Source organism: Halichoeres trimaculatus, unplaced genomic scaffold, assembly GCF_033239565.1.
Source record: "Halichoeres trimaculatus isolate MK-OKI-2021-1 unplaced genomic scaffold, fHalTri1.1 fHalTri1_scaffold_11, whole genome shotgun sequence".
Taxonomy (NCBI): Eukaryota; Metazoa; Chordata; class Actinopteri; order Labriformes; family Labridae; genus Halichoeres; species Halichoeres trimaculatus.
The window spans coordinates 23,925,819-23,943,879 of record NW_027437189.1 but is presented as its reverse complement, the minus strand read 5'-3'; the positions used below and the strand labels follow the sequence as shown (position 1 = coordinate 23,943,879).

At 43.0% G+C, this 18,061-nt stretch overlaps 1 protein-coding gene across 9 annotated transcripts in view; it reads left to right on the top strand.

Annotated features, from left to right (window-relative positions):
• Positions 1 to 18,030, top strand: part of nav1a (neuron navigator 1a) — a 97,338-nt gene extending 79,308 nt beyond the window's left edge. For 3 of the 9 annotated variants that reach the window (XM_074682057.1, XM_074682058.1, XM_074682065.1), the window contains 23 exons: positions 1,967 to 2,798; positions 2,913 to 3,410; positions 4,134 to 4,175; positions 4,721 to 4,869; positions 5,025 to 5,204; positions 5,311 to 5,363; positions 5,623 to 5,646; positions 5,855 to 5,932; positions 8,263 to 8,346; positions 10,247 to 10,564; positions 11,440 to 11,627; positions 11,727 to 11,889; positions 11,997 to 12,195; positions 12,307 to 12,395; positions 12,505 to 12,603; positions 12,681 to 12,852; positions 13,163 to 13,425; positions 13,518 to 13,669; positions 13,766 to 13,837; positions 13,943 to 14,148; positions 14,233 to 14,351; positions 15,207 to 15,395; positions 15,539 to 18,030. In XM_074682057.1, coding sequence (XP_074538158.1) covers positions 1,967 to 2,798; positions 2,913 to 3,410; positions 4,134 to 4,175; positions 4,721 to 4,869; positions 5,025 to 5,204; positions 5,311 to 5,363; positions 5,623 to 5,646; positions 5,855 to 5,932; positions 8,263 to 8,346; positions 10,247 to 10,564; positions 11,440 to 11,627; positions 11,727 to 11,889; positions 11,997 to 12,195; positions 12,307 to 12,395; positions 12,505 to 12,603; positions 12,681 to 12,852; positions 13,163 to 13,425; positions 13,518 to 13,669; positions 13,766 to 13,837; positions 13,943 to 14,148; positions 14,233 to 14,351; positions 15,207 to 15,395; positions 15,539 to 15,634 — 4,265 coding nt within the window. In that variant the 3' untranslated portion in view covers positions 15,635 to 18,030. Of the gene's footprint in view, positions 1 to 1,966; positions 2,799 to 2,912; positions 3,411 to 4,133; positions 4,176 to 4,720; positions 4,870 to 5,024; positions 5,205 to 5,310; positions 5,391 to 5,622; positions 5,647 to 5,854; positions 5,933 to 8,262; positions 8,347 to 10,246; positions 10,565 to 11,439; positions 11,628 to 11,726; positions 11,890 to 11,996; positions 12,196 to 12,306; positions 12,396 to 12,504; positions 12,604 to 12,680; positions 12,853 to 13,162; positions 13,426 to 13,517; positions 13,670 to 13,765; positions 13,838 to 13,942; positions 14,149 to 14,232; positions 14,352 to 15,206; positions 15,396 to 15,538 lie in introns of all 9 variants that reach the window. The other 6 variants (XM_074682063.1, XM_074682060.1, XM_074682062.1 and 3 more) reach the window with 6 other exon arrangements.
• The last annotated feature ends 31 nt before the right edge of the window (positions 18,031 to 18,061 follow it).

The following is an 18,061-nucleotide window of genomic DNA, read 5'->3' as shown; positions in this document are numbered from 1 at the left end:
GCTCATCAGTGCAATAAAGCTCTGAAATTTAACCAGCTGAGTGGCAGACTTTATCAGACTGACGGCGTCTTTGTATCTCAACCTCAGCATCAATTAACCCCCGAGGTTAGGGAGGATATTGTTTGTTTGTGTGTCTTATTTTGGACTCCTATGTCTGCATGTTTGTTGCATTGTAGGAGACACGGATAGTGTGAGGTCTTTGAGGAGAAAGGGACAGATGTGCTCACTTTACGGGCTCTTTGTTTTGCAAATCCAGTTAAACAACAACTCTGGTGTGTTTTTTTAAAAACTTGTTGATTCTATGATTAGATATTTGATGGCAGCTATTTCCTGAAAGCCAGTGTTTCTTCTCCACATTGCACTGATTGACATTAGTTTGCATTAATTGTGCAGTCAGAAACTGAACTCATCTTGCAGAATAAACATGTGCTGTCATTTTTTGTAGCCAGCAGACTACAAACCTGCAGAAGAATGTGGTTTGGCGGTTTGGAAACTGTGCAGGTGCTCTTCCTGTTTATGCTTCTGTCTGAGCAGAGCAAATAGCTGCTGACCGATCATGTGTCTTCCTCTCTTTTTTTCCTCCTCGCTGTCACATGCACTTATTGTAACATATGCTGCATCCAGCCACCTGTGTCAACAAATATAACACAGATTAGAATCTCTAAATGTAGATACTGAAACTGTCTTGAAGTCACTTCAAACATAAGTGAGTGTATGGATGGAAGAAGACGACAGAACTATCTTTGAGTTCAATAATTGTGTAAATAATCTCCCTGATTAGTTTAAAGACAAAAAAAAGAAGTGAGAATGTCAGCCAATCACATCAAGACATGGAACAATAAATCTCTACACATGTCGCTGTTTCCATAAATCAAGCTTCATTCACATCAGAATTAATATGCACGACTGGATCTCGTTAGCGTGTAAGTGTGTGTTTGCTTCTCACTGCCAGCAGTGTGTGTTTCTGCAGCTCAAACTGGTTTTGGAGCGTGCAACCCTGTGGTTACACGATGGATTGAGTTTAATACTCGACACGTAAACCCAGTTTTTACGTTTACTGAAGAACTGCGAGTGTTATGTGTTGTCAGTGTCACATTCCTATAAGATCCCATCACTGAGGGTCGTGTGAGTGTGTGTGTGGCATATACTGTATGTCTGGCCCTACGTGTGCTTATGTGTCTTTTGCGGGTTTATAAATACCCTTAAGTGACTCCAGATGTCCCAAGGCAGCACGCTGGTGGGTCTCATTGAACAGCAGTTCTTTGACTCTGTTAATGCCTTGTATATAAACCTCCCATAACAACTCCCATTACATACAAATTAAGAGCGTGGGCAGTGTGAACTCCACTTGTGTGGGTGGTGCATATATTGCACATGTGTCTAATAGAGTGTTTTTCCCCTAATAACTTCCAAACAGTCCAATTAATTTGCCAACTAGGAAATCTACAGATTGGGACAAAATCACATAATTTCCCCTCCATGTGCGCTCCAGAGGTTATCGTTCACTCCACCCAAACATACTCAAAACATTAAAGAAATACAGTTACTTTGGGTGTTTCACGCAGCTCTGTGCCTGCAGACACGCCTCCATGTGTGTGAACACCAGTTTTCCACAGCCACGCTGAACATGTACAGCTGTGACACACAGACCTGTACTTACTGGAAAGCCAGAGAAAACAGTTTTAGTTCATCAGGATGGAAAAGAAGAGTAACTGCGTGATAACTGCGTTTGGTGTGTATGTGTGTGCGCGCATGATGAAGCTGGCGGAGAGTCTGGTCTACACACTGTCTGCACAGACAGGGATTTGTTTTTATCAGCAGACAGTCAGACCATGTAGGTGTTCAGATAAGACATCATGCCCTAATATGGCTTGGTTAGTCTCACTCACCACCAGAGACCTCTCAGGCTTTAAACTGTTCAGACCACTCATCAGGTTTTTTTTTTTCCTATCTTTTGACTCGGCAGGTTCAGCAAAGTCAGACGGAAAGCCGATGGATAAATCTCGGTTAGCAGTGAAGTCCTCTGGCCTACAGCGCTCCTCCTCTGATGCGGGTAAAGACCACAGGAATGGCACCAGCGCTGGTGAGCAGCGCAAACCTCCATCTGGCCTGGTCAGGCCTTCGACTGGTGGAAACTTTGGCTTCAAGAAGCCCAACACAGCTAATGGCACTAACAACTCCAGCACACCTGCTGTCACCAGTACAGGTGGCAGCGGCATACCCTGCAACTCCACGGCTGTAGGGAAGACTCCTAAAACGTCTGGTATTCCTGTCAAACCAGTGTCTGGTGGCGGTGGGGGTGGAGGACGAAAGACAAGTCTGGATGTTTCCAACAGCTCCGATCAGAGTGGTTTTCTATCTCCCAATGCCAGGACGTCTCTCCAGTACCGCTCTCTGCCTCGACCTGCAAAGACTAACACCCTCACTCTGACACGGCCCAGCTCAGCCCGCCCTGTGAGCACCACCATGGACACTGGCTCAGGGCTCATCAAACCCTCCACAACAACACCGCAGGGCTCGAGGCTAAAAGAGCCCTCCTCGGGACACGGTTCTGGATCCGGGTTGACTAAGTCAGGAGGCCGTGGGATCCTGAGCCCAACTCCTGTCAACCAGACAGACAGAGAGAAAGAGAAAGAGAGGGCCAGAACAAAATCTGTGGCTTCTGACTCTGAGTGTGGAGGTGGACCACTGAAAGGCAGCCCTGCTCAGACCCCCTCTGAGAACGGAGGGAAGCTGCAGGGTCTGAGACCCCCGAGCAGCGTCAAGAGCATGGATCTGCCCTCACCCAACACACACAGGTACCAGGGCTCATATCATACCACCAAGCATACATTCCCCTCTGACCTTTCAACACTTTGAAATTGAGATGATAAATGTGCTTTCTCTCCACCTTTATTCTCCTTTGTCTTCAGGCTATCAGGGATGCGCAGTCTGGCTAAACCTCCATCCATGGCCCAGCTGGATAAGCTGAACTCCAACAGCCTAGACATGGGAGTTCATGACTCTCTCCCACCCAAGATCCCCCCTTACTCTAAGCTCCAGGACCTGGCCAGCTCGACTGGTCCCTGTCTGACCCCCAGCCCTGCCCCTGTACTCAATGTGAACTCCTCTGACTGCTTCTCTAGCTCTGGCACAGGTCTGGGGCCCAGACAGGTCTCTTCTCTGGGTGTTGAAGTGAGCACAGGAAGCACTTCTCCTCTTCTTTACCCTCGCCTGACGGGGCTCCATCGCAGCATGGAGTCACTGCCACTTCACATGAGTCTGGCCCCAGAGCCTAAGGAGAAGGAAAGAGAGAGCTTGGTGCGAGGCTACACTACCTTAGAGTCCAGAGACAAAAACAGGCAGGAAGACTCAGGCCCTCCTGCCAGCTGGAGCTCTGGGAGTAAAGTCTCAATTTCTCTCATTGACAGGTGAGAGTCATTTCTGATGAGAGACTTTTCCTCTTTTAGATTCTACTCTACTAGTTAGTATTCTCAGAGCTAATACAGTGTTGCATGTTCTGGAACACTAGTATGTAGCTCCTCCTACTGGTCATCTGAGGTACTGCACCCATATTGTTAATTGTTTAGAGGAGGCAGGGTGGATAAGGTTTGCTCTTTGATATCTGGTTTACTTTGTTCTGCGCTACAGTCATGCACTTCCCTCACCACATTCAGTGGGCACATAAAAAGGTGATACTGTTGGCATTTGATGACAAAAATCTGCTCATCCTGACGAAAATGAGCCAGGATGTAGTAGGAAGAGCAATTTATTTACTGCATAAAAACACTGGGAGAAAATTTGTATTGTCAAGGACCAGATTTATTTTTTCATCGTATATGCTAACACAAAACATTTAAAATCCTGCTTAATGAGAAGGCTAAAAATAGTATTTCTATTGTTAACTCACAAGTAAGGCCGACCACATACAGCGCTAACACACACACACACACAGACTGATGGGTTTCTAGGCTGTTATTATTGCAGGCCTACTATCAGTGCTGTACAGGCCTCGGTGACTGAAGTCATAATTACGGGCTGACACCAGCTGTCTGACAGTGGTACTGTGCTTCTTTGTGCCTGCTGCCTGTTCTTGAGAGCTTAATAACTCCCTGCACCACTGGTTTAATAATGACATTGTTTAATCTCCACAGCTCTCAGAGAGACAGAAACACGCTGCCAAAGAAAGGTTTGAGGTAAGCAGACACACACATAGATACAGGACATACACACCCTTGGTAACAGGATTTTCAGGCAGTGTGATGCAATTTGGCTGCAGTTCATTAATTTTACGAGTACAGAGAGCCCATTGATAAGATCTACAGAGAATGATGGATGTATTAACCCCCATCTTCCTGTCAATTGTGTTTTAAAATTCAGCCCTAATCCCTCAAAATGACTCACTGTAAATGACTGGAGGGTTTTGGTTTCTGTGTTCAAACATGCACTCTGAAACAAAAACATCAGATGTGGGGACTGTAGATAAGATTTATGAAGATCAAAGTTATCCTTTGTGTTCAAAGCTCATCAAACTAAAATGTGCACAAATATAACACAGCAAAATATGTCCTTGTTGGGTTGGTGAAAGTCTCAAAAATGTACGTGAACAAAGCCAGAACGAAGCCCCTAAAATCTGCTTATAGTTTTTCATGACATATCCATAATGACTTCTTCTTTTTTAGCCTGACTGTAGAGTCACTTTTTCCATTGTGACCGCTGACTCTGTCCTCTGTCTGTGCAGTTTCAGCGGTGCCTCCCAGGCTGAGGATGAAGGGAAGGAAAAAGGAGAGAGGAGACACTCCCATACTATCCTCAGTATGACCGACTCGCTGACTCTCCCACTTCTGTCCTCACCCACCTCCCTTCCTCGAACCTCTAAGACCAGTATGGGTGAGTATATCTGTGCTTTTGTGTAACAGCATCTTCAATAAAACTTGCAACTTTATTAATGTAAAGCACTTTGTGTTACATGTTTTTGTATGAAAAGTGATTTATAAATAAAGATTGATTTGATTTGTGATATAACTGTTTTGATTTCCCCATAGTACCCAGCCCCATCAGTGGACCTCCCAGAATGACTCGATCCAACAGCATCCCAACACACGATGCCTCCATGGAGCTGTTTGGAGCTTCTCCACTGGGCAGCACGCTGTCTCTGGCAGACCGTCCTCGCAGCATGGGAATGGTTCGCTCTGGATCCTTCAGGGACAAGGACCAGGATGAAGGTGAGCCCCTGATTTGTTCACTACTTTTCTTTTCACTCATTTTGCAACCCTGTATCTTACTGACACCCTGACTGGTTTATTTCACTCTTATGTTTTTGTTTTTCAGTCCATGGGTCTGTCCTCTCCCTGGCATCCAACGCCTCGTCAAGCTACTCCTCGGTGAGTGTGGGTAGCATGCAGACTCAGGTAGATACAGCTCTCTATGTGGCATGGTGTGTATTTACGTGTGTTTGTGTCTGCAGTGATGCTGCCTTTGTTTCACACTTAAAAGATTGCACACTGGAGGCAGCACTTCCTGCCTTTGGCTGCCAAATTCCCTTATTAGTCCCCTTTCCTTGCCTTTCCTCTTCGCTCTCTTCCTCTCCTCTCCTTTTTGTCTCATCTAACATCTTGACTTTTACTCCCCTTGCTTCCGAAGGCTGAGGAAAGGATTCAGGGAGAGGTAAGAGTGTTCTTTACTGCTCTTTCTTCCTTTCCATCTCATTACCGCTCCTCAACAATCCATCACTCTCATCCCTGATGTCTGTGAGAGAAAAGTGTCATTAATTTCATGGTCAACATCCTCTCGACTCGTCACTTGGGTGATAACAACTTATCTAAACTCTTTTAGTATATTTTCTCAATTTTAATGAACTATTTTTGTCTTACAGCAAATCCGTAAGCTGAGGAGGGAGCTGGAATCATCCCAGGAGAAAGTGTCATCCCTGACAACTCAGTTGACAGCAAACGTATGTAATCAGTGTCTGTTTGTTTACATCTGAAACCAAGTCTGTAGTCTCCAAAAATGATACTAGAAATATGCAAAAAAGGACTCAGAATGTAAGGCACTTATCTTAAATTGATTATATTTTCCAGTTTCAACTTCTTTTTTTTTTTTTTTTTTTTGAAGATCGTGGACCATAAACCAAATGATGGTTAAATCAATCAGAAAGTGTTACGCACGCCTTATTACAGATTACAGATCCATCTTGTAACTTTTCCCTTGGGGCGACTTGTTTGTCCTGGCCCCTCCCTTCCATTTAAAACCCCATTACATGTCACTCATCCTGATTAGCTGTCCAGCTCGACATGACATCTACCCTCAGGCAGAGGCAACTGATACTCATAATAAAGACTCCACATGTGTGCAGCAAGCAGTCGCAGGCAAAAAAAATGAGCAATGGAGCAGTGTCCTAAGCTGTGTCCTTCTTTTTCTCTTTGCTTTTTAGTGCTTCAGAATAGAATAGAATAGAATAAAATAGAACTTTATTGTCAAGTACAACGAAATTGAAGTCACAGCAGCAATCAAGAAAACAGAAGAAAGAAAGTGTATAAAAAGTGCAAAAAGGTCTATAACAAGATAGATGATGACAGCTTGTCCATCATTCTCCAGTTCAGCCAGCCCCCACCTCCACAGGGTCCAGGACTGAGTTTCTTCAGTCATGCTCCATCTCTGTCTCCTAGATCCTGTCTGCTCACAGCAGGTGAAGCTCTGCCAACATGGCGTTGGTGTCTGATGTTAGCTCTGTTAGCCATGTCTATGAATAGCATGATGCTACTCTGCCCTCTGGTATTCCCTCTGTTGCTGGTTTAGCACAGCTAGCTCGTCCATCTTATTGGAGATAGATCTTATGTTCCCAATAATGATGGATGGAAGGACAGGTCGATGTCGTCACTTCTTAGCTCACACCTGAGAACCAGCACGTCGTCCTCACCTCCTTCTCTTCACCTTATGGGAAGACATCAGGCCTTACACCAGTTAGCATTGACATGCTACAGGCTGCTAACGGCTGAGTTCACATGTAAACAATGCAGCCATGGTTACATGTAGGATCTCCAGACAAACACAGGAGAAAAAGTAGTAAAAATATCACTGAAGCCACAAAAAGTTTGGTGTCCATGACCAACAAATGAGCCAAACAAAGTAATGATCCACTCCAAATACAAAGATTACGAAAAAAAGAGACAAAAAAAATTACAAAAAACAGACAAAGAAGAGAGAGCTGCTGCAAAAGGCAGCCACAAACAACAGGGCAGCACTTCCTAGTCTTCATGTAGAAACTGAATCTCAGACTCTGGTTTATCACTATGCTAAATAAACTTAGGTTGTGCCTGTGTCGTCAAAGGAAGTGTAACAGATTTGATTGATACTTCTTTTAATTAGATTGGTTGGCATGAACACAGATTCCTAACACACTCTCTTCCTGCCTCCAAACTCAATTTTTCACACAAGGTGAAGAATGTGCCCTTCATAGAAACTTGGAAAGAGACTCACAGAGAAGGATTTACATTAAACTGTGGCATGTCAGTCATACATCATTTCTCTGCAGCTTCAGCACATTTCTCATCCGTGGTGAAGCTTGAATAATGCTAACCTCCTCCTGAACCTCTCCCAGAGCCACTTAGCTGCAGTGCATACACACACACACGCTCAGACACACACATGCAGGTGCCCTTCCCTTCCCTCTACTCTGCAAGGTTGTCTCTGAAACACCCCACACTGGTCCAAGGGCAGGAGTACAGTGTCGGCAATATTCTTCATGGCTTCAAGCCGCACACACCGACCCAGTGTTTTCTTTGTTGTTGGTGTGTGCGTGTGTGTATTCTCTCCCCCTGTACAGTGTTTTTTCATATGACCTTATTATTCGAGGACAATGAATATGCTAAACACATGCTGAGATCACAACAGGATCATGTGCTGGATTAATGACTGGGCTGAATCCATTATATTTCTGCATTAATGTATTCTATGAAGGAGAGGGGAAAGTAATTTTCCCTTCCTGCTGGCGTCTGTAGTGTGTGTGTGTGTGTGTGTGTGTGAGAGAGAGGGTGAGGCAGAGATTAGGGAGGAGGTGGATTTTCCACAGGAGACACCCTGTTCAGCCTTTGTGTGTTATCCAGGGGTAAAAGAGCAGTGGAAACCTGCTGAATGAAATCGATATGGATATGATCTGAAAACTTTATCTATGTCCAAAAGATGCTCTATCAAAGAAAATATATATATCTGTACTGAGTTTATCTATCTGGCTTCCTGTTTTATATCAGTGTTTTGATAATACTTGCTTTTTTTTCCAAACAGGCAAATCTTGTGGCTGCCTTTGAGCAAAGCTTGGCACTGATGACGACTCGGCTGCAGAGTCTGTCGTTCAGCCATGAACAGAAGGTAACATCACCAACACACATTTCAACTTTCACAATCTTTATTTCATCTTATTCATGTGGTTCAGGAACGCACAAAACTATGTGTAGAACGCAAAATCTAAAAAAAAAAACTGTTGACTTTCGACCTCTCTAAATGTCATAACTTCCTTACTTTAAAACACTAATAGGTGATTCAAAATAACTTGGGAAAAACTTTTCTCTATAGCTCACAATACTCACATTCATACATTTTGATAAATGTACCCATCATTCCATCAAGTTACAAAAACAGCATAAAGCCCACTTACTCAAACTCACAGAAATATAATTGTGCTAGCTTTTAGCGCTGTGTCTGTCTGGAGCAGGCAGCCAAAAGCATGCAAACTCACAGGGAGGTGACTTTGATCGCAGCCTGCAAAGAGGAGCTAAATGTAGGTTAGAGGCCCAGGCTCTGGTCCCTCGGGGTTACTTAGTGGCCCAAAGTGCAAACAGCTTGCACGTGCACCCAAACCAAACAGCACATTCCAGCATTCTTCAGCCTTTGTATCCGCGCTGGTGTGAGAGAATTGATCAGCGCTCAAGGCGATGTTCAGAGCGGGTATTAATGTGAGGTCTCTGTCTCGCTGCTTCATGCCCTGCTGCTCCCTTTGAAAGGCTCGTCTAGACCCTCCAGAAAAGTCTTTGTTTTTTGTGCCAGCGCACTGACCTGTGCAGCTCAGCCTGGAGCACGGGCTGTTTAACTCTGAGGAGACGGGTCGGGCAGATCCATTTCGAGGGGAGTGCAATCGACTTAAACACACAACAAGCAGCACAGAGAGGTTGCCTTGTTCCCAGCTTTTTGTCCTTTTGAACTGAAGAAATCATGAGGGAGATCGAGCCTGCCAGGTGTTTGAGTTGGTGATGATGCTTTTAGTCATAGAGCTAGATCAAAATAGCAGCCAACAACACCTGTCTCCAAAACATATGAAAATATATTCATGTTTATTCTGAATATTTTAAAATAATGGCAAAACCTGAAATAGAATTCAAGAGTCATAAAACCTACATGTAAAATTTGTTACTCTGTAACTGAGCAGTGACACTTTTAAAATACAGCACACCACTTAAATATGCATGAAAAGGGGAATCTAAATACAGAATGTCTATACAGATAAATGAAACCCCACTAGGACAATTTCCCAGGGGGGTCATTTTTCATTTTTCCACCTTTCTCCTTTTTCATGTATTACTGAAACACATTTTTGTTGCTGATCCACTTTGAGGAGCCTTGTCAAAGAGGGAGAGTTTGTCTGTTTGTTTGTCTGTGAACAATACAACTCAAAAACTAATGAACCGATCTTGATGACATTTTGAGGAAATGTTCAAAATGGGATAAGAAAGAAGTGGTTAAATTCTGGAGGTGATCAGGATCACTGTCCGGATCCAGGAATTTTTTTCTTAAGGATTCTTTATCATTGTGAGATAGGGCTGTTTTCACCATATGTGTATATAACTCCACCATAAATGGTCGGATTGCTTTGCAAAACAATACAGGACAAGGTCACCATAATTTCTGACAGCTGTAAAAGTACAATCCAGTTCTTGGCAACATTCTGGACACTAAGATCTGGAGTATGAAATATGAACTGGGTCATCATAATTTTCAACACCGTCAGGTAACAAATTATCGTACAAACCTGCAACTAACACCAAATTGTTGCAGACAGTCTGCTGAAAGGGAGAATAACATTAAAGCAGGACTAAAGTGTTGTGTGACAATGACAATCTGAGTGCTTTTCTAGTTCGCTATGTAATGCTGTAAATTAAAAAAGGAAACACCTCCCAAATGTTCAAAAGCTCAACACTTTTTTCCTCACCAACAGAAGTGGTAGAAAGCTTTAACAGCTCTGATTCATCCTCTCTAACTTTTATCACTCATACAGGACTCTGAGCTGTCCGAGCTGAGGGAGACCATCGAAGCTCTTAAGACCAAAAATGAAGAAGCCCAGGCTGTCATCCAAGGCGCTTTAAACAACCCAGATAACCCGAAAGGTTTGACGAGTCACTTGTTCATCTCTCGTCTTCCTCCTTGCCTCTGCCTGTTTGCCTTTTCTGACCCTGAGTTTTCTTCTGCTCCAGACATGAGGATCCGTCGTCAGAACTCATGTGAGAGCATCTCTAGTCTCAACAGCCTGACCAGCATGTCGAGTGTGGGAAGCTTAAAGGACCAAGACGCTAAAAAGAAGAAGAAGAAGAGCTGGGTAAGAATACACCCTGCATGTGAACAAACCACTTATGCTCTCACAGTCAGGTGTGTGTCTGTGCTTAGATTAACATTCTTTGTGTGAGGACACAAACCCAACTACAGCATGTTTGACCAGTCTTTCCCTCCTTTGTGTTGTTATTTTTCATTTATAGGTTTTTGAGGTGAGTGCAGTCACTGAGTCCCAGTTAAGACTGTAGTTTTCTATCATACAGCATGATGGGCCATCGGTACAATCCTCAAATTTCCTCCATCTCTGCTCATTGACCTCCCTGACGACTGTTCTGAGATATTTGATTTAAATGGATTCATTTGCAGCGTCAATCAGCAGACATGACGTTTCATAAGAAGTGGACTCAGTTATTTTAATCTAAGTTTATTTAGCTTCATGTTCCTCCTTGTTTAAATCATGCATTTCTGTGCATTTCTGTGTATTTCCTTCAGTGAATTCTTGTGCAGCCTTAACATGTAACCCACTCTGATCCAGCAGCTAATACACAAAAACATGAACTGACTATAACATGGATCTATTTGCAAAAAAAAAAAAAAAAAAAACAGCTGAAGAGTTGAAGGAGTATTTTGTGACTTCTGGGAAACCAATTGATACTTTAAGTTACATCCCATCAACTTGAACTAGCAACAGCTAGACAAAAGAAACCAGAAATATTTTCAAATGTTTCTTCTCATCTCACTTTTTGCTAGAAATCAAAAAAATGTTTCCCAAAATGACAAACTGCTTCTGTCACATTTAGCATGTATCAAAACAATCCTAACACCTCTTTTTTCACACCTCTGAGTACGAAATGAAGAAATTCTTTTGAGTGTTTTTCACTTTCTTCCTGTCTCCTTCCTGCCTGTCCCCTCTCCATGTAGCTGAGGAGTTCCTTCAACAAGGCCTTCAGCATCAAAAAAGGTACAAAAACATACTCAGACATCGAGGAAATCGCCACTCCAGACTCCTCAGCTCCTAACTCCCCAAAGATGAGTCATGAAGGAGGAGACGGAGGAGAAGAAAACCTGTCTTCATCTCTGAAAACTTCAACCTCTGCCACTTCTTCTGTGTAAGTACCCAGTCCCCCCAGCTCTCTGCCAAAAAGAACGGAGTCCACTTTAGTTAAAAAAAAAAAACGTATCTGATGAGTGTATCCTCCTGTCTTTAGGATCATGGAGAGTACAGAAGAAGGAGACAACGAGGAAACCGCAGTGTCAGATTTACGCTCAGAACTCTGGGTAAAGGAAAGAGAGCTGACAGACATCCGATTGGAAGCTCTCAGCTCTGCACATCAGCTGGAGCAGCTCCGAGAAGCCATGAACAACATGCAGGTTCGTTTCCTATTATATGTCTGCTCTGTGCAGTAATATATGGAATATAAGTGCAATTTTATTTTAATGTTGCTTGAATTTGACATTTTCTGCTGCCTGTGTCTTAGTCAACAGTGGAGAACCTGAAGGCAGAAAACGACCATTTGAAAACAGGAAGTCAGCTCCATCTTCCTGGTTCTGGCCCCACGTCTTCCACGTCTCAGCCCTCAGGCCTGGCCTCTCTTCTGGGGCCTTCACTGAGGCAGCCAATGAGCATGTCCCTCACCAAGTCCTTCAGCCTCAGTCTGAATGATTGTAAAGATCCAGGTAAAAAACACAAATGCACAGATTTTCAACTATAATAATTTAATACACAAGAGTAAACTAATTTATGTGAATGAAGTGCTTTCATCCAGTTTTTGCCCTCTTTTCTTTCAGACCTGTCCCCCGTTGAGACACTAAGTGTGTCTTCTCAGTTTGATGAGGTGTCTGCACGGGTACTGGTGCGTGTTGCAGATCAAGCAGAGGTAAACAAAACACACCTGTAATAGCTACAGTATCAAGTTGACTACCCACAGAGCTTATGCTCAAACATCTGAGACACTGAGCACCCGTTTCCTCTCTGTGTCTCTGCAGGACAGTAAACAGCAGCAGGAGTTCTTCCTGGGCTCAGTGCCGATCAGTGTGAGAACAGACTGGGCATGTCTGGACTCTCTCATAGCCAAGACCTTCAAGGTAAGCTGATACCTCATTTTTTTCATGTGTGAAATTACACCTTCAATTCAGTAAATAACCCTGTCTTCTTGAAACAGGACTACCTAACTCAAGTGGACCCCACATCCAGCCTGGGTCTGTCCTGTGATTCACTGCACAAGTACCAGCTGACGCAGGGAGGGCACAGGGTGATTGGTGGAGAGAAACCTCAGACTTCACCATATCGTTGTCTCAGCAGTGGTTCAGCTCAAATATCTGTCACCCTGAAAGGTGAGTCACTGATTCAAGAAAGTGTGTATTTTTTTTATTTTGCTCTGTGTTTAGAGCAAATTGTTTCAGCTGATTTTGTTAAATTGTACAATGTAAGTTGCTCATTTCAGGGAGTCGATCTTTTAAAAATATGTTATTATGTTATTATGTTATGTTATTTCTAAGTTATCCAGGTGTAATAAAAGATGAAAAATAATTGTTTTTTGATATAAGTAGTCATGGAAATTTGTTTTTGTAAACTGTCATGAAAATAATTTAATAACAAATGCTGCCTGTTCCCTCTCTCATGTCTTTGTCTTCCCACTTCCAGGTCTGAAAGAGAAATGCGTTGACTCTCTGGTGTTTGAGACTCTGATCCCTAAGCCAATGATGCAGCACTACATCAGCTTGCTGCTGAAGCACAGGCGTCTGGTTCTGTCTGGTCCCAGTGGGACAGGAAAGTCTTACCTGGCTCAGCGTCTGGCCCACTACCTCCTGCAGCGCAGTCAGAGCGACTCGCCAGAGGCCGAGCATGAGCCTCTCATAGGCCGCAGCTCTGCTGTGACCTTCAACATGCACCGTCAGACGCATAAGGTAAAACACAGCTGAAGACTTTTACCCTTTGCCGTTTCTTTCTTTACAAAAAGTTGAAAGACTTTTAAGCTTTTATTTCTTTGCTTTCACAGGAGCTGCAGTTGTATCTGTCTGATCTAGCCAATCAGATCGACAGAGAGAGCGGAGGCGAGCTGCCGCTGGTGGTTTTGATAGATGATATTAGCGACTCAGCCGCCATCACTGAGCTTGTTAACGGAGCACTCACCTGCAAGTATCATAAATGGTGAGTCCTTTTTAACACACATCACAGCATTTTACTCTGGAAGGAAAAGAAGCTTATTGTGGAATGAATCATTAATCTCCTCTCTTAATTCTTCAGCCCTTACGTCATTGGAACAACCAATCAGCCCGTGAAGATGTCATCTAACCACGGACTGCACCTCAGCTTCAGGTGACGACAAGTCTCAAGAATACTAACTCGACCTCCCCAGTTTTTTGTTTATTAAAGTGAAGAATTTAGCTTTAACACGTTTTGTCTTTCCACACGTGGCCTCAGGATGGTGACGTTCTCCAACAATGTGGAGCCTGCCAACGGGTTCCTGCTAAGGTACCTACACCGTAAAGCTGTGGAGGCCTACCAGGAGAAGGAGCATGACGCAGCACGCCATCAGGCTCTCCTACGGGTACTAGACTGGGTTCCCCAGCTCTGGTACCACCTGCATGCTTTCCTGGAGAAACACAGCACTTCAGACTTCCTCATAGGTGAGAGACGGGGATCAATAAAACAGTTCGTGTGTGTTTTTTTTTTTTAAATAGCTGATTTAACAGAAATATCTTCCTCTACAGGTCCCTGCTTCTTCCTGTCGTGTCCTGTGTCAGTGGCAGAGTTCAGACAGTGGTTTATTGACCTCTGGAACCACTCCATCATACCGTACCTACAGGAAGGAGCCAAAGATGGCATCAAGGTATGCAAATGACCCCTTCAAGTCTAACACACAAAAAAAACTGAAAACTTATCAAGTGTTTTTGTTTTATTTTCAGTAGAAAATGCTTTTTTAGACTTAATATGAGCCACATTCACCTGGTCAGTCCAGAAAAATGTCTTATTTCAAGTGATTAAAAGACAAAAATGAGGTCTGAATTTCTTGTTATAAGTGAAAAAAAAATCTGCCAATGGAACAAGACAACAGTTACTTGTATTAAGACATTTTTCTAGTTTTGAGCAAATTTTTCTTGTTCCATTGGCAGATTTTTTTTACTTGTTACAAGCAATTTAGACCTTTTTTTGTCTTGGAATAACCTAAAATAAGACATTTTTCTTGGCTGGCCAGTTAAATGGGGCTTGTATTAAGTAGAGATTGGAACCTTTCACATTTGAATCAATACGGTACCAATGCCCGGTACCAAACGGTACCAATTTTTGGTACTTTTTTGTGTTAATGTGGTAAAAATCAATCAGTTGGTTTAATAATAGAATCTCAGTTCTTTTCAATTAAACATATTTATTCTTCAGTATATAACCTTGCAGTGCTGTGTTCATGTCCAGCATGGAAAATCTCTCTCCCCCGCTCCCTCCCAGTCACAAGGATGCATTTAGATACTTATACATGGTACCATTTCATTTTTTGTGAATTGGTACCCGGTACTTTTTATTGAATTTGGTTAATATTAAGTACACCAAGACACTTTTTACATAAAAAAAGATGAAAACACCTGATAAGATGTAGTTTTTTTCAGTGCATGTAAAAGGTTACTTTTACACACTGACTCCTACGCCTCTTGTCTTGCATTTTTTTTACAATATGTTATTTTTCTTGTAGGTGCACGGTCATAAGGCAGTATGGGAGGATCCAGTGGAGTGGGTGAGGGGAACTCTCCCGTGGCCCAATGCACAGCAGGATCAGTCCAGGCTCTTTCATCTACCTCCCCCCAGCATAGGTCCACCCAGTGAGGAGAAGAAGCTCCCGAAAGATACACCTCCACCCAGCACACTGGAGTCAGACCCACTGGTGAGTGTTATCTGAAGCCTCAGTACAGTTTCAGCTCATGCAGTACGTAGTTTGATGTTATCTGACACGTCAGGGTATGATACATGAGAATCATGTCTGCAAAGCTGCAGTTTAACTCACCTGTCTCTTCCTCCTGCCCACAGATGGCCATGCTGCTGAAGCTCCAGGAGTCTGCAAACTACATTGAGTCTCCAGAGCGGGAAGGCTGTCTGGATCCCACTCTGCAGGCCACTCTCTGAGGAGAAAGTGTGACTGTCAGTCAAACTGTGGAACTATGAACTCTTTATTATAGCTGGCACAGCAAGTCTGTTCCCAAAGAGACTTCAAAGACTCAGCAGTTGATTCTGTTGTGTGCTCAGTGAGCAGCAAAGCTACAAAGTGTAAAGGATCTACAGAGAAAGTCAGAGAGATTAAGGATGAAGGGTTTGCTGACAAAAAGACAGTTAAAGTGCTTTCATCGGAAGCTGTGATGATCACGTCAGGGAGAGACTGGTCTTTTCTCTGCCCTCTTTTTGCTCCAGATGGGTTGTTGTTGAATCTGCAAGTGCATGGTAACCTGAGTAATTTGATGCAAAATAAGACGTATAATCCTAATGATCAACACCATTCTTCTCTGATCATGTTACTTTTTTCAGGCCATAATCTCCCAAACAACTATTGGTGCTTACTGATGGTGCATGACTCATTTCAACAGTAATCCCCCAAAAGTGGCATCAACACTCGACAGCAGACAAAAATGCACTTTATTTTCTACTCATGGTAATTAGATTTTTGGTGTCAGAGACTTTGTGTGAAAAAACAGGATGATCAGTTTGGGCAAAACTTGCAGTTCATTAGGACCTCCTCTAGATGGCAGTGTTTGTCTTCTATCTGCCTCCTGCTGCTGGAGTCTCATCAAAGGTGCTCTGTCAAGAACTCAACTCACACTGCAACACAGCTCTGAAAATGGCCTTGAATGTTATTTTCTTTTCTCAGTTCAGACACCTTTTCATTCATCAACTGGATGTGGGATCTGTAAGAGTAACATGCATGGTTGATATATAGTGAAATAGGGAATCAGTTTCAGGTGAGGAGCTGTCATCATAAACAGACTCAGCTGCCAATAGATTCCTCCAGTAATAAACACTCCTACTCAGCATACATTATTGTCAACACGTGTATCCGTTCTGTCGAAACAGGACCACCATCTCTTGCTATGCTTGCTCATACTCTGTATTTAGATACCGGTTTTAACACACATAATCTCTTGTGATAGATGAGGATACAGCTTTGAAAATGTTGATTTTGTAGGATTTTATACTGAGTCATCTTCAAATATCACCTGTGTCCACCAGTTACCAACACAGATACACATTACGCTGTCATCTTAAGAAGCAGAGGAGTCACAAGTTTGTCATTACTGTATCATTCCTTCATCATCTTGAAAAAAAAAAACATCAGTGAAACAAACAACATATGAAGCATTTTCTTCCTCATTGCATTTGCTTTTTATATCTTTGATAACACCCCCATTTTTTACAGTGTAGATATCATTTTCCTTTCACACACTTTTAGAGGAAACTGTCAGAGTAAGGGCTGAAGAAAGGTTGATACTCATTTTTAAGTGGCTTCCCCCTGTTCCTTCTCTTCATTTGTTTGCACATAATATATGTTAGAGTTGTAGATTACAGAGTATTTATTGCTCATATCTTTGACTGTTCTCGTGATCAAGGAAAAGGCCTAAAAGGAAGTTTGTGGAGATATTCTCAAACCTATCAGCCCTGAGCCCCTACACCCTGAAGTACCTCAAACTGCCATATTCTGCCCAGTTTTTCCTCTACTTTTCCAAACAGGGTGCTGGTGTAAAGTAGAGACATGATGCCTACTTCTAACTGTGCCTGAATCACAATTTGGCCTACAGCTGCTGGAAGCTGCTTTATTAAACTACCACACGGAGGCCTCCATGTAGAGGAAACATCTTCCTCTCACCCACTCTGATATCACTTTAATGTCACACCTTGATCCTCAGATTAAGGTGGAGAGTGGGTTGTTAAAGCCTGACTTTGGTTTGGCTGGTGATGAGCTGTTTGTTCAGGGGATTTTTGTGTAGATAAGAATGTGGGCTGCTTGTGTGCAGTTTATCACCGTTTTTAATCCTAAGTGTGAAAGATTTGACACCCTGGTGGAGTTTCCTGGGAGTTGGAAGCAGATGTGATGTTGATGCAGGTATCCTTGATGTGTTTCCCAAAGTTTTCTTTCATTGGACCTACCACACCTAACCTTATCATGGGAGGGATTTTTTGATAACTGGATATCTTCCTCTTTCATTTTTAAGAGCAGACATTTGTTTCTTTCTTATGCAAATATTTGTAAAGGTTTTTTTTCCTCTTTTGTACATGACGTCATTATTGTAAACACTGTAAATAGTGCATCTGCGACAACAATCATTAAAAACATGTCTATATCAGATCCAAGAGAAGGCGTACCTGTGAGGGGAACACAGGCATCCTGGGTGGTTTTATTGTCTTCCTCTCGTGGGAAGGAGCACTTGGCTTAAAGGAGGCCTAAGAATGGTTTTATGGCATGTCTCTATAACCACATTAAATCCCATATGTCTAACGCTGAGCAAAGGACACAATAAAGTCATGCCATTCTTCACACCACTCCCTGTCTTCCTGTCTGTTAGT